The sequence below is a fragment of the Peromyscus eremicus genome, chromosome 5 (genome assembly GCF_949786415.1).
Source record: "Peromyscus eremicus chromosome 5, PerEre_H2_v1, whole genome shotgun sequence".
NCBI classification, from domain to species: Eukaryota; Metazoa; Chordata; class Mammalia; order Rodentia; family Cricetidae; genus Peromyscus; species Peromyscus eremicus.
This window is the reverse complement of record NC_081420.1, coordinates 129,861,537-129,876,269: the sequence shown is the minus strand read 5'-3', so window position 1 is coordinate 129,876,269 and position 14,733 is coordinate 129,861,537. Positions and strand designations below refer to the sequence as shown.

The following is a 14,733-nucleotide window of genomic DNA, read 5'->3' as shown; positions in this document are numbered from 1 at the left end:
GGCGACCCTTTGAGTGTCCATGCTTTGCTGTTTCCTGGAGAAGTCACTCAGTATTTCCTCTTACTTACTGGCACTGCAGAGACTCCCCTGGAGTTGCAGACTCTGGCAGCGTCTACAGGACACATAACTGAGGTCTGTCCATGTCAGAAGCACACTTGGGGGCTCTCCTTTCCATGTTCCCAAACCCCACTCACCTGCTAATAGCCAGTGTTCCGAAGAACTCAAACTCACGTTGAAATACTAAGCTTCCCAGGCACTAGTACTCGTGGTACTTACTACCTGTTGCAGTTGTTGACAGCTGCAACAGTAACAGCAACCTCACCGCCACAGCGTAGCGTTTATGAAACACATACATATGGCGGCGACTATATTAAGCATGTACATATGGCAGGCATATATTAAGCTCTCTACCAGAACTACCTTCCTTAATTCTTTTTTTTTTTTTTTTTAAGACAGGGTTTCCCTGTGTAGCTTTGGAGCCTGTCCTGGATCTCACTCTGTAGACCAGGCTGGCCTTGAACTCACAGAGATCCTCTGCCTCCCGAGGGCTGGGATTAAAGGCGTGTGGTGCCACCACAACCCAGCCCCTTCCTTAATTCTTAAAGCGCCTTTCTCGATCTGGAAGCATTCTTGCTTTCGGTTCACAGGTAGAAACCTGTCATCTGGGGATTACTTTAATTTACCCACTTGATTCCAGAGTCTGGGGTCTTCACCACTGTGGCATGTGCAGGCAATAAATGAAGCAGCAAGCCAACATATCCATGTCGATAAAAAGAACTAGCAGTGGGCCGGGCGGTGGTGGCGCACGCCTTTAATCCCAGCACTCGGGAGGCAGAGCCAGGAGGATCTCTGTGAGTTCGAGGCCAGCCTGGGCTACCAAGTAAGTTCCAGGAAAGGCGCAAAGCTACACAGAGAAACCCTGTCTCGAAAAAACCAAAAAAAAAAAAAAAAAAAAAGAACTAGCAGTGAAGCCAGGCTCTGCCAGCTTCACACAATTCAAAGCCAAAATCAATTGATCAGTCATCCAGGCTTAGCTTACCCATGCAGCCTCCCATGAATGAGGCTACGCAATCAATAAAGACCAGTCCCCGCCTCGCCTCCTAGGAGCAGGGGAGTCCTCCCAGCTCACCAGAGTTCCTCCAGGGACCTGTTCTTCTCCAGCATCCGCGCTAAGGCTTGGGCACCCTCGATGCCAATGTTGTTCCCCACCAGGCTGGACATAACCATGGAATAAACGTGAGTCAGTACAGAGAGGGACCTCAGACACAAGCTGACCTATGAAGGGCAAATGACACACTCTAATAGTGTCCCCCATCTTAGACATACCAATTGATTACAGTGCCCCTTAAGGCCAGGAGCAGCCTCCAAACCCTCCCCAACTGGGCAGCCGTTTTCAGTAGACTAGAACAGGTCCTTAAAATAAAATATGATTTCTGAGGTGTGAATGGGGGGGGGGGCGGTAGAAAGGAGATGGGGGAGGGAGCGGGATGAGGGGAAGGAGGGGAAATTGTGGTTGGTATGTAAAATAAATTTTAAAAATCTACTAAAAGAGAAAAAATAAAAAGATAAAATGTGAAGGTTTCAACTCACAGCCTTCAATTTGCTGACAGGGAATCATGGCCCTAAAAGGAGGGGATTCACCTCCAAATTCACCCCCAGATCCTCAAGTTTCCTGGTCCCAAACCCAACGGTCTTTCTTCCTTACTCCACTTCCTAATTCAAGGGAGTGCATACAAAGTTCAGTGACCTTCAAAACCATCCCAAGGACCTAGTTCCCCCTATGACAAAGACAAGACACACCTTACAGCTTACCTGAGCCACAACATGCTCTGGTGACCAGCCACAGCATCAGCCAGGGCTTGGGTACCTTTGTCACCCACACTGTTGCCCCAAAACCTGAGAAGTCAATAGGGTATACTTCAGACATGTGCTGATGTGCTTGTGTGGGGCCACTCTACCCCAGGGAGTTCTCAGTGGTCCCAGCAAAGTGGACCTACCACCGCCTTCTTAGTAAAATGATGAAACTCCACTTAGACTCTTTAGTGACATTACAGACTTAATAAAGGCTTACGGACCCACCCTCAGTGATGAGGAACTCACCCTCAGTACTGAAGGTTGGTAGACCCACTCTTTGGTGATGGAGAACTCACTCTCAGCTCTTGGACCCACCCCTCGGTGATGGGGAACTCACCCTCAGTACTGAAGGCTCATGGACCCACCCCTCGGTGATGGGGAACTCACCCTCAGTACTGAAGGCTCATGGACCCACCCCTCGGTGATGGGGAACTCACCCTCAGTACTGAAGGCTCATGGACCCACCCCTCGGTGATGGGGAACTCACCCTCAGTACTGAAGGCTCATGGACCCACCCCTCGGTGATGGGGAACTCACCCTCAGTACTGAAGGCTCATGGACCCACCCCTCGGTGATGGGGAACTCACCCTCAGTACTGAAGGCTCATGGACCCACCCCTCGGTGATGGGGAACTCACCCTCAGTACTGAAGGCTCATGGACCCACCCCTCGGTGATGGGGAACTCACCCTCAGTACTGAAGGCTCATGGACCCACCCCTCGGTGATGGGGAACTCACCCTCAGTAGTAGTTCACATGGTTGAGAATTTTTCCTTCCTGATAGCTTTCACCAGATTTAGTTTTAGTTCAGATTTGCTTCCTGGTAGCTTTCACCCAGAAGTCTCTAACTGTTCTCAGAACAACAGTATAACTACCCAGAACAATGCTAACTCCTCCTGGACAAGCCAGCTTTTCATCTCTTGCTCCTTCTTAATCCCCCTGTTTCTATGCTGTTCAGCTCCTTCAGCTTCTCAGCCATTCTCCTCTGACCTGCTGTGGCTTGGACACAGTTCCCACATTCTGACCCAGTGTCACACATTGAGGGACTTGCCCTGGAGTGCGTATATGTACAGATGAACAAAGACTTCTGCCCTTGTTCACTACGTGAAATAGTTCATTTTGATTGCCAGCTTCACTGGGCTGAGAAATATTTAAGAGATAAAGCCCACCTCTGCGGGTGTCAGGGAGAGTGCTTCCGGCAACAATCTGATGGTGTGAGGGGTATGACCTTGCCAATAAATAAATCCCTTGATGGATTCATACTGTGACATTGATGGGAGGTGGTGAACTAGGATTATGGCCCACGGAAGAAGAAGATCAGCTGGGGTATGTCCTTGGGGCCGTGTATGGCCCTGGTCTCTTCCTACATCCTGCTTCCACTTGCTGATCAGCCACGAAGTGAACAGCTCTTCCCTCCCACAGTTCCTGCCACCACGGTGTGCTGCTCAAGCTTAAGGGGCTAAACCCTGAGACCATGAGTCAAAAATAAACGTATCTTCCCTAAAGTTGTCTCTATCAGACAGGTTAGTACTGGCAACAAAATTAACCCATACATTAGATTAAGTGTGGACTGAGGTGTGGCTGTGTGAGAACACTGCCCTGGGCACAGGGCACTGTGATAGGGAAACAAACAAACCTAGGAACATCCCAAGTGCACATCAAATAGATGAAGTAGAACCAGCCAACCAGCGGGATGCTCTGCAACTCTTCCTAAAGTGAGGTCATACTGTCTGAAAGATGCCCAGACTATGTTGTGAAGCAAGAGGAGGGGCCAGGCTTACAGAACAGTCTGCATCCTATGCGAGTGTTGGAGTTCCTGGTGCAATCCCTGGCCCAGACAGGTGTCTTTTAAAAACTGTTAAACGGGACATAAATGTCCAGATGTGGCTGGTGAGACCTCAGGCAGAAGGGAGCTCCATGGGGCTAAGACCTCATTCTGTGTGTACTCTGTTGCTGCTAACACTGCTAGAAAGGATGTTGACTTCAGATGGGCGGTCTCCTTCCTGCCTCACACTGGGCAACTAGCCTGCCAGAGCAATGAGTCAAAACATCCGGGCCCTATAGCTACTCTCTCTTCCTACATCTTGGATTCCTCAATCCCCATTTCTTGACAACAACTGACCTGTCCCTTGGTCATTTTGTCCCTGGTGTCCTTGAGAAGCACAGAGTACTTCTGAGGGCAGCCCAGTCCCGAGCACCCCTGAGGACTAGGAGGCTCAGATCCTCAGTTCAAGGCACAGCCCTCTCCTACCTCCGTACCATGAATTTCCTCCTTACCAGGTGAGGAGGTGAGCAGGGAGGCAGCTCAGAACCAGCTTAGCACCACCCACGCTCACCCCAGCCCACCCTTCCATCTGGAGCCAAGGCTGCCTGTGGGCTCTTCAGGTGAAGCGCTCGCCTGCCCTGAAGTCTTTGAAAGCCACGCATTTCTTCAAGTGGACCCTCCATCGTTGAACCCAACCTACCCCAGGAACTTCAGGGAGGTGTTGCTCTTGAGCCCCTGGGCCAGCACCTGAGCTCCAGCAGCCGTAATGTGATTGTTCCCCAGCCTGAAAGGAAGACACACAAGTTCAAAGAAAGTGCAGCCCGCTGGTCCCTGGCCTCTCCTGGGGGGTGGCAGTGACATGCTGTTCTGCAGAGCTTGCTGGCATCTTGACTCCCACCGTGGTTCCTGCCCACTTGGTTTTTCCAAACAGACCTGGGCAGGGGTCACAGCAGAAAACTGTCCTGGGAGCTGGTTTCCCTGGGAAACTGCCACACCTTTGCTTCTTGGTTTCAGTCATCCTCAGTCTACACCCCGTACGCCCCTCCCCCATGACATCGAACCCACTGTCATCATGGAGTGGTACTGGCCTAAAGGGGCTGGGAAGGGGAGGCATCGGAGGGTTCCCTGACCACACTGAGCATGCTGCAGGAGGGAGGAAGGTGGGGACCAACGGGCTGCAGCAATCAGCAAGGACAAGATCACAGGCTCTAACATCGCTGAATCTAGTCCCCCCACCCCACCCCACCCGCAATAGTTCAGAGCTGTCACCCAAGACAAGCCTTCTGGAATAAATACAATACAATTTCATCTTTTCAAGGCACTTTAAGCCACTCTAGCTCACATCCATGTTAGAGTAGGTATGACCATCTCATTCCAGAAAGCATGTGGTACCAAGAAAATACCCCCAAGACCTCTGCTGGGCAAATCAGGTTTGAGAGCACCCCAGTGGTTTCATGAGCTCTCTTGGAGCCAAAATATTTCCTCCCATCCATCTTCTTCAAGCAGGGTCAGTCCCCAGCCTCCACATCTCCCTCCCCATTTTCCCACTCGTGGGCATTTTCTGCTCATATAATCCCTTCTTTGAGGACTGAACTAACATAAGGATGCGCAAGCTGGAAGCTTACATAATTTACCCACGATCCTTCAGTCTCTGAGCTTACTATATAAAGCATGTACTGTACCAGCTCTATGTGTGTTAACTCCATCGTGACAGCCTTTCAGATGGCTGTGACTCTGATCCCCATTTTAAGAAAAGAGATGGGGACAAAAACATCTGACCCAAGGTCATGCAGCTAATAAGGATTCAAATCTCTGGGTTTCTAGAGTTGAACCAGAAGTCAGCCTAGCTCCAGGGCCCCTGTTTTCAGCCACAATGAAAGCACCATGTGCTGGTCACAAACCTAGGCCTCTGGTTCTGGATCCCACAGCCCATGCTACCCACAGACTTCCCTGGATTGCTGGACCAGGTGAGTCTTGGGGAGCAGGGGACAGTGGTAGAACAGAGCTTTCTATGCAAAGTAGTACCTGTGGCCTTGGCCTTTGTAGCCCTGTCTAAGATGAGCTAACTGACCAAATTTTAAAGTGGCATCCCTCATCTCCAAAGGCAGCCAGCAAATCATAATCATAACCATAATCATAAAAGTGATTCTTCACTGTCTTTGCTATTGCCTCACAAATCTTAAGAGGCTTGACTATCTGAGAGAGAGAGACTTGAGAGAGATGGAGAGAGAGGCACTAGGGACTTGGGGTGTATCTGTTGATCTCTGGGTGGAATTTCAAACCTTGCCTGATGAGAGCTGAGGAAGCTTTGGGGACAATCCAGCAACTGGGTGCCACAGCTGTGACAGCAAGCATAGGTTCGGTGTGCATCAGAAAGAATGTGCAATCTTCATTGACACTGAGTGGGGAGAAAGACCCAGAAACTCCCCACCCCAGGGACCAAACGTCCAAGAGACAGGAGCTCCTCAGCCTCAGTAGTGCAGAGCACGCCATGGCATCTGAGAAACAAGCTCAAAGCGAGACCCTTTCCTGGACGCAGTCAAGGGTCCCCAGCCACTGTGGGTCACCCCACGGTCCAGACCAGATCACCTATGGGGAACTCAGCTATGGGGAACATCAGACCCAGATAATAAGGGAAGTCAGCGCTCACCTCAGTGACAAGAAGTTCTGCTTGTGTGCAAGGAGCTTGGCCATGGAGGAGGTGCAGCCATCCGTGAGTTTGTTGTTGAAGAGCCTGCTGGGTTCCAGGGAAGATGGAAACAAAGCACATGACCAGCAAGCCAACCAGGGTGTATCTTCCTCTCTTCCTAGGAACCACCTTGCATCCTCCAGCCAGGTCACACCTGGTCCACCCCATCACCCGCTCATAGCTGCCTCAGTGGCCATGCCCAGTCCAACTCACGCTAGTTTCTGCAGCTGCTCACAGCGAAGAGCATACTCAATGAGTGTGCAGATACCTCGATCTGAGATATTGTTATCTCGCAAACTGAAAAAGACATGGATTCGGTTAAAAGTAGAGCTGGTAAGAGAAACCCCCAAAGAGACTCTCACCTCCAAAACGACAACCTCACTGTGCTTCTGGGAACCAGGACAAGGCACCCTGTACCCCTCCCCCCAACCCCTGCCAGGGGAGCTAATGGTAGGGGACAGTCCAAGGAGTGGGGGGACCTTGAGCCCTCTCTTTGAGAGGCCATGGAGTTAATTCCAAGCCCAGTTTCCATCTCTGCAGAAGGGTAGTGACCATGACAATCATCCCACGTAAGGCTGTGAGGAGGAAAGGAGCCGACCCACGGGAGAAGCAGCCAGAACAGGGCAGAACCACCTAGCAAGCAGATGGCAGACCAGCTAGATAAACACAGTGGCTCAAATCTTGGAAACATTCCTGGGTGCATGAGCACTGCTCACCTCCCCTTTGCCCATCAAAGGCCTGCATGTGATCAAGCCCCTCCAGCTCCTCCAGGGACCCTGGATCACAAGGTCATCTGAAAGCTTTCCTAAAGCACAGCTTCTCAGGCCCCTGCATGGAGCTGGCAGGCCAGGAACCTGTACTCAATGAAATCAGAAACCTGTGTACTTTAACCACCATGCCCACCATTCTTTACCATCAGGCAAACTTGAGTAGTCCTGGCTAGACGGTTACCAGCTCAGGTGGTAGTCCCCCTCCTCTGGATGTCCTGACCTGGATCAGCTATTCACTAACTGTCCAAGTTCAATTTCTATTTCTGGGATAAAACACCATGAACCAAAAACAACTTAATGGAAGCAAGAATTTATTTTGGCTTATGGTTCTAGAAGGATAGGCGTCTATCATGGCAGAGAGGCATGGCATCATGTAGGCACGGTGGCCAGAGCATGAGAGTGTCCATCTTCAGTGGTAAGCACAAAAAGAGAATGAACTCCAAGTGGCAAGAGTCTTTAAACTCTCAAAGCCCACCCTCAGTGATATACTCCTGCCAGCAAGGCTGTGCCTCCTAAACCTCCCCAAACATCACTGCTAACTGGGGACCAAGTGTTCAAACACCTGCCCCTATGGGGGCATTCTCATTCAAACAATGAGAATTGCTAGCTGCAGCTCCCTTCATCTGCAAGAAAGAAATGACTACCCTCAGTTAACTGTGCCCGTACAGCCCCCGAGTACCGTACATGGAAGAGCCCCCTGAAATCACAAGTACATCCCATGTACCAGGCATTGCTCTACGGACTTCCCATCAGTAACATCAGTACTCTCACAAGCCCACGCAGTAGATCCTACATTATGTCCTCAAGAGAGAGAAGATGAAGCACCAATAAGTGACCTGATTTGGCTGAGGGTGCACCGTGCTGAAAGGGGTGAGCCTAAACAGTCCGACTGCCAGCCTGCCCCAAGCACAGCACCGTGCAGCCTCCCCAAGGCTTTTCTCGGGCTCTCAGAGAAGTGCCTTTCAAGCTGCAGGTTGTATGACCTATTAGTGAGTCCCACAGACGATTCTGAAGGTCCTGAGCAGAATTTGAAAGCTGACATAGAACAGATAAAAGAAAGCCGAGTGAGCCGGAGCTAATAAGGGAGGTCATTTCACAGAGCTCTTGTTTTAATTCCACGGGCCTGAGCCTGTGCACTCTCTCTCTCTCTGAGTGGAACAGGAAACTGAAACCATCACCCTAGAGGCAGAGAGAGCAGAGTCTAAAGAAACCTGCATAGGAGCACTTTGCAAGTAGGGTTTCTTAGAGACGAGGGTTTCAGTTGGCATGGAAACCCTTCCAGCGGAGAGGATGCAGACTCACACCGTGGGAGCGAAGCCTGCCCCTCCTTCCCTTCCACTTTCGTTCCTCCCGCTTTGTGGCTGTGCTATGTACACACACACACACACACACACACACACACACACACACACACGAAATGCCAACCATTTCTTGGTTGTACATAGGTTAAGAACAGTAGGGCTTAGTCGAGGGCTTTAATTGCTGCGTTCAAATCCGCTTTCTCTTCCTAACATAGATCCCCGAAGTGATTAACTTGTAAAGTGAAAAGGTTCACTTTGACACACATTTTTGGAGATGTTAGTCCATTAGTTGGCCTTATCGCTTTGGGGCCCGTGTTGAGGCATCACTTCATGTCCGGAAGGTGATGGAGGAAAAGAGTGTATATCTCCAGCCAGGGAATAAAACATAAAGGAATGAGGGGGCCTCCTATAACCCTTTACAAGGACACACCTCCAATAATCTACAGACTTCCCACAATGCCCCACTTCCTAAAGACGACACCTCCCAACACATGGATCCCCAAGGGACATCGATCCATCCACAGCAACCACTCAAGGTACAAGAAGCTGACTCTTACATATTCTCACAGGGTAAGACTTCTAGTGTTGGAGTCAGCAGCTACACAGCTACATGATTTCCCAGGCCCAAAGCCTGAGCCTACGGACAGGAATTACTGCAGCCCAGGAATCTCCTATACAGCAAGCATCTTTTCGTGATACTGTCTGACCACCAGGAACTCAAACCAGGCCAGCTTCCCTTTCTCTGAAACAGATAGACCCACAGACCCCTGGGCCCATCAGCATGCCACAAGATCATAGGAGCATTCTTAACCACAGAGAGAGGATCATTTAAACATTCCAGAGATGGGTGCTGAGCCTGGTGGACTGTATCTGTAACTCCAGTACTGAGGAGTTGGGGGCAGAAAGATCACAGGTTTGAGATCAGCCTGCACTGGCTGAGGGCTCATTTAAAAAAAAAAAAAAAAATTCAGAGATGACTTGCTGAGGGTCATCCAGGCCAGTATATCTGATCTTCTGAAGTTCATGGTTTGAAAGTATGGATCCACTATCAAGGAAGGTGCACACTCATATTTCCACCAGAGCGGCTTCCACACCCAGGTGTGCAAATTCTCAGCCGAGGTATCTTGTTGCTCCCTTCCTGGGGAAATGGAACACTGTACAGACCATGTCCACTCATTTCCCTAGTCAGATCCATGTTCTCTTAGTTCTTGATGCTGGGAGGCAGATACCCTAAGATGACATCAGGCGGGCTCAGCCTCCCTGCTGGGTTCAGTCAGCAGAAGCACAATACTGGAAGGGCAAAGGGGCAGAGAGAAAGGGCCAGGCTTTTTAACCTCAGATGCAACCCTTCCTAAAGACTCTCTCCAGGTCTTCTCTCAGCCAGGAAATCCTCCTTGCCTCAGGCCTTTCCCTGGAGCTCTTCCTAATTCCCATCCACAAGTCTGCAGTCGCTTCCATAGACTTCCTTCCTATTTCCCAACTTAAGGGCAACATCTGTTTCCTCAAGACCCAGATGGAACTATTCATATTTCTAGTATATAGTTACTGTATACAATAGAGATCTATATTAACTTCATATACTGTACAGTATATTGTGTTATAAACTGGTAACCATGGTCCCTGTGTAAGGGTAGTCAGGTTACCACACACTTTCATGCAGGTGTCTGTGTGTTGTGGCTTTGTCTCAGAGCAGATAAGCTATCCTAACACCCACAGGAATCTTGCCTTTTGCAAGTTCAACTGAGGTTATCTGCAAGGAGCGCCAAAGCCTCAGGAGGCTGTTTCTAGATCTTAACTGTAATGTACAACTTCCTTTTTCTGATAGGCTCTAAAAAATAGCAGGGTGTCCCTTCTCAAGGCAAACAAGAAGGGTAGTTGGGAGCTGCAATCATGCTGGTCGCCAGGCCTGGGCACACCCTCTGCCTGTGTCTGACTCCAGACATGGAAACAGGTCCACACGTTCAAGAGCACAGACGTTCCAAAGAGCAGAGTTGGGAGCTGCGATCCTGCTGGTCGCCAGGCCTGGGCACACCCTCTGCCTGTGTCTGACTCCAGACATGGAAACAGGTCCACACGTTCAAGAGCACAGACGTTCCAAAGAGCAGGGCCTCACGTTTCAGCCAAGGAGCAGAAAGCAATATGGGGCATGGAAAATTCTCCAACAGCTCTCTCTCAAGACCCCAAATTCCCATCTTAGTGAGATATTAAAGACTCTGATGGGGTTCAAATCACTTCTGATTTGAAGCGGTCCCCAATACAGACACAAAACTTTGCATGGGACCTCAAGCCTTTCCCAGAGCATTAGCAGTGCACCCACAGACCAGGAGACTCGGAACCAGAAAGGCATGCTTTGTGAAAGCCATTCTTGTTTCCTGTACGATTCTGGACAAGTTACTTGACTTCTGTGAGCCTCAAGTAAAGGATCATGGGGGTGCTTAGCCCAGCATGGTTGTGGGGATAAATGAGGTCATTCTGGAAAGTGTAGCACAAAACTTCAAGTATGCGATGGCCAATCTCGATTGTCAACTTGACACACCTGGGGAGAGGGAACCTCAACTGAGGAATTGCCTCCATCAGCTTGGCTGGAGGGCATGTCTATGGGGCATTTTCTTGATTGCTAAATGATGTAGGAGAGCCCAGCCCACTGAGGGTGATACCATCCCAAGGCAGGTAGGACCTGGGATGTATAAAGCAGCTAGCTGAGCAAGCCAGAAGAAGCAAGCCAATAAGCTGCATGCCCCCATAGTTTCTTCTTCACGCGCCTGCCCTGGCTCCATAGATGATGGATGGGAACCTGCAAGGTGAAATAAACCCTTTCCTCCTTAAGTTGATTTTGGTCAGTATTGTATCACAGCCACAGCAAACAAGCTGGGCCAACGGCTATCGTTATCTGTATTGGAACTGAGCTCCAGAAGAGAAAAGGGTCTCGCTGGTGTACGAAGGATGGCAGACCTGGGATTGGGCCCCGACTTCTGCATCCCAACTCTGTGCTAGGCTTCTACATCTAAACTTGACAGTAGCATTTGCCCACAGGCCCAACCAGCAAGAGCTCGTCACACTCACTACAGAGCTGTGCAGACACCAAGGCAGGGCAACAGCTGTTCCACTCCAACATCTCCAACAGAGTTGTGGTCTAGCTGCAGGGACACAGGCCGCTGGAGATGCCGCAGCACAAAGGCCAGGGCAGCGCACTCCGCAGGGCCCACTCTGCAAAAGGTCAACTTCAGGTGCCCAATGTCCAAGCGACGCACGGCCTCCTGCGCCAACTGCTCCTCCTGCATCTCGTACAAGCTGCGGATGAGCCAAATGAAGCCAGGCATGGCATGCATGCTCTTGGCCTCGCCAGGCACGGCAGGTGGGATGTTGTGGAAGTGTTCACGAAGGCTCTGAGCCAGAGAAGAGCGGACACACGCCTGGCGCTGGAGTAGCACCCTCTTAGAGATCTGGCATGCCGCCAACAGGTCCCGATGTTCCTTGGACAACAGACCCGCTAGGAAGGCTGCTGTGATCTGCAGGTTGTGTGGCTCAGCCTTCTGTAGTAAAGCCACTTCACTGCCCTTCTTGACTCTGGAGCCCTGGATACACAGACTGGGCAGCAGCCTACCCAGCAGTGAGCTGCCCAGCCGGCCACAGCTGAAGAGGTGCCTGAGTGAGGCTGCCGATGTGTCCACACTGACTGCCAAGTAGAATGCGGCAAAAAAGCACTGGAAGGTGATGTGCAGGAATTCCAGGGGTGCCTTGCTCCCAGGCACCACACTTTGGGCCCGTACCAGGAAACCAAGAGAAATATCATCAGAGTCAACCTGTGCTGCCTGGAGCTGCTGAACTGAGAACACGTAGCAGCTCAGGGCCAGGCCCCGGAGAGCCAGGTGGCCAAGGTGCAGGAGGGTAGGGAGCCGACTTTGAAGGAGCTCAGGTCCCGGGCCGAAGGGGTAGGAATCTGGAGGGGAGGCATGGAGCAGGAAATGCTGTAGGATCAGGAGGTACATGTCTGTGCTGGTTGTTGGGAACCCCCCATTCTGCAGCAACAGTTCCTGGTGGCATCTGGACACCATCCAGGAGAAGACAGGGAGGTGGCACAAACCATGCAGGGCGGATGTGGCTTGGAGCAGGTGGATGAGGCGGTCTGCCACTCCAGGTTCCCGGTGGTGCTTTCTCAGGTACAGTTCGATGCCCTCTTCCGAGAAGCCCTTCAGGTGGCATTCTGTACGGACAAACTTCCTGAGGAGCACTGACACAGCATCTGGGCGACTGGTCAGCACCTTGCAGGCATTCTTCAACAGGTTCCCCTGAAGAAGATTGAAAAGCAGCGTCTGGACTGACGTGGGGTCAGTCGGAGAGCAGTGACGCTCCCGGTCTGTGAACCGGAACTTGAACTCATCCAAGCCGTCGAAGGTTAACAGGACGCGGTCAGGATGGTCAAGGAGGAATTGGAAGACGTCGTGCTGACCAACGTCGGGCCAACAGCAATGCTCAAAAAGCAGTGTCCTTAGAGACAGTGGTCTGGCCATGCACTGCAGCTGCCGGCAGCTGAACGGGAAGACGAAGAGAAACTCCTGGAAGTTCTGCCCGGTCGCCCACAGCAAGTGCAACCGCTGCAGGAGAGTACTCTTGCCGCTGCCTGCCTCCCCCACCACCAGGACAGTGTCTGCATCCTTGTTCAGGTGGCCATGGGTACCAAAGAGTTCCTCCAGGCCCAGGATGGCAGGGCTCTTCTGCAGGGCCCCAGCCGGGCCCACCTCTGTCCGCAGCTCCAAGGTGTTCTCTGTGTATATATCCTCCAGGCAAAGATTCTCTGACCCATCGTAAGTGCTGAGGAAGCGAGACTGAGCTGCCACCATGGTCCTCAGCTTCGATACGAACCTTTCACACTCCGCAGCTGGGATATAGAAGAGGCAAATGAGGGTGGGATCGTGGTCATGATGGGACCTATGCAGAGAACAGCCTACATGAGGGATGTGATTCGTGGCTCAGAAGAGCTGGTGGGCATCTATCCTGTCTTGTCCACTTATAAACTGTGGGCTTTGGGGACAGCCACGGAAGCTTCCTAAACCTGGTTCTTCCCCTGCAAAGCAGGAAAGTGTCAGAGAACTTTGACATGGGCAAACAGGGATGATGCACGGCACCTGGTAAGTATAGCAGCCAACACAGAGACATGGGCCACTGTCATACTTAACATGCACACCTGAAAGTACCAGGGAGGGCGTGACTCACAGGATGTGTAGCCTGATTCTATATTCCTGTTGGGTGGCCTGAGAGACCATTCAGACTCCACTGCTAGTCTCTGAAGGAAATTAGGTGACAGGGCTTAGGTGTCCAAGCTCTGAAGTCTGACGCCTGGGCCCACCACCTGCTTGGCAAGCTACTTGGCCTTGCTAGGACCCCGTTTTCTTATCTATAGAAATGAGGGACTGTTAAAGCCCTAATTTGAAATGGCCCCACAGGCTTAGGTGTCTGAATGTTTGGTCCCCAGCTGATAGGACCGTTTTGGTAGATGTGGAACATTTAAGATACAGGGCTAGCTGGCTGACAGGGTCCACTGGGGGTAGGCCTCAAAGGTTATGGCCTGGCCTACTTCCACCAGAGCTCTCCGCTTCCCGTCTGTGGCTGTAATAAAATCAGCCTCTCATGTTACTATTCCTTGAGTCAAACTGCACCAGCCACCAATCCTCCTGGCCACGACAGACCGTCCTCAACTGGGAGCAAAACAAGCCTTCCTCTCTCAAGTTAATTCTGTCAGGTACTCCACACCACAAGAAAAGTGGCCATGGATGGTGTCCAGATCTGATTCCTAGAACCCATGGCTGTGTTACCTTATATGGCTAAATGGACTGGCCTGAATCAGAGGCTGACTCTAGGAACTCAGGGTCACCCGGCGCCTGCGCCGAGTCCTCAACAAGATCTTCTGATACTTCCTGCTTCTTTCTTCTCCTGCCCCTCTGCACCCAGGGCCCTACTGCCAATGCAAAGCACTTCCTCCTGAGGGCTTAGTTCCCCTTTCAGGAAATAGGGAAGGGTCTGTCAGAGGCTCAGGCTGTCAGGACGTCACATCACGGGATGTCAGCATCATCACCCCACCATGACCCCACCATGGCCAGTAAAGCCAGCCCATTTGTTCTCAACTCAGAGGCAAGCAAGTTCTTATCAGAGAAATCTTAGCCCACCGAAGTACCTGCAGAGCCAAGCCAAGCAGGTGCCCTATGCTGGCGTCTCTTCTTTTTATTGTCTTTTTTGATACGGGGGCCTCACTAGGGAGCCCAGACTAGCATCAAACTAGCATCAAACTGCCTGAGCCTCCCTAGGAGCTGGGATTAGAGGCTGTGCCACCACACCCAGTATTCAATGCCTCTTGTTCC

At 51.3% G+C, this 14,733-nt stretch overlaps 1 protein-coding gene across 1 annotated transcript in view; it reads right to left on the bottom strand.

The window, feature by feature from the left end:
• Nod2 (nucleotide binding oligomerization domain containing 2) overlaps positions 1–14,733 on the bottom strand; it is a 37,583-nt gene that overhangs the window by 12,999 nt on the left and 9,851 nt on the right. The window contains exons 3-8 of the mRNA XM_059262671.1: positions 11,441–13,256; positions 6,520–6,603; positions 6,268–6,351; positions 4,318–4,401; positions 1,813–1,896; positions 1,130–1,213 (exon numbers count right to left, since the gene is read on the bottom strand). Coding sequence (XP_059118654.1) covers positions 1,130–1,213; positions 1,813–1,896; positions 4,318–4,401; positions 6,268–6,351; positions 6,520–6,603; positions 11,441–13,256 — 2,236 coding nt within the window. The remainder of the gene's footprint in view (positions 1–1,129; positions 1,214–1,812; positions 1,897–4,317; positions 4,402–6,267; positions 6,352–6,519; positions 6,604–11,440; positions 13,257–14,733) is intronic.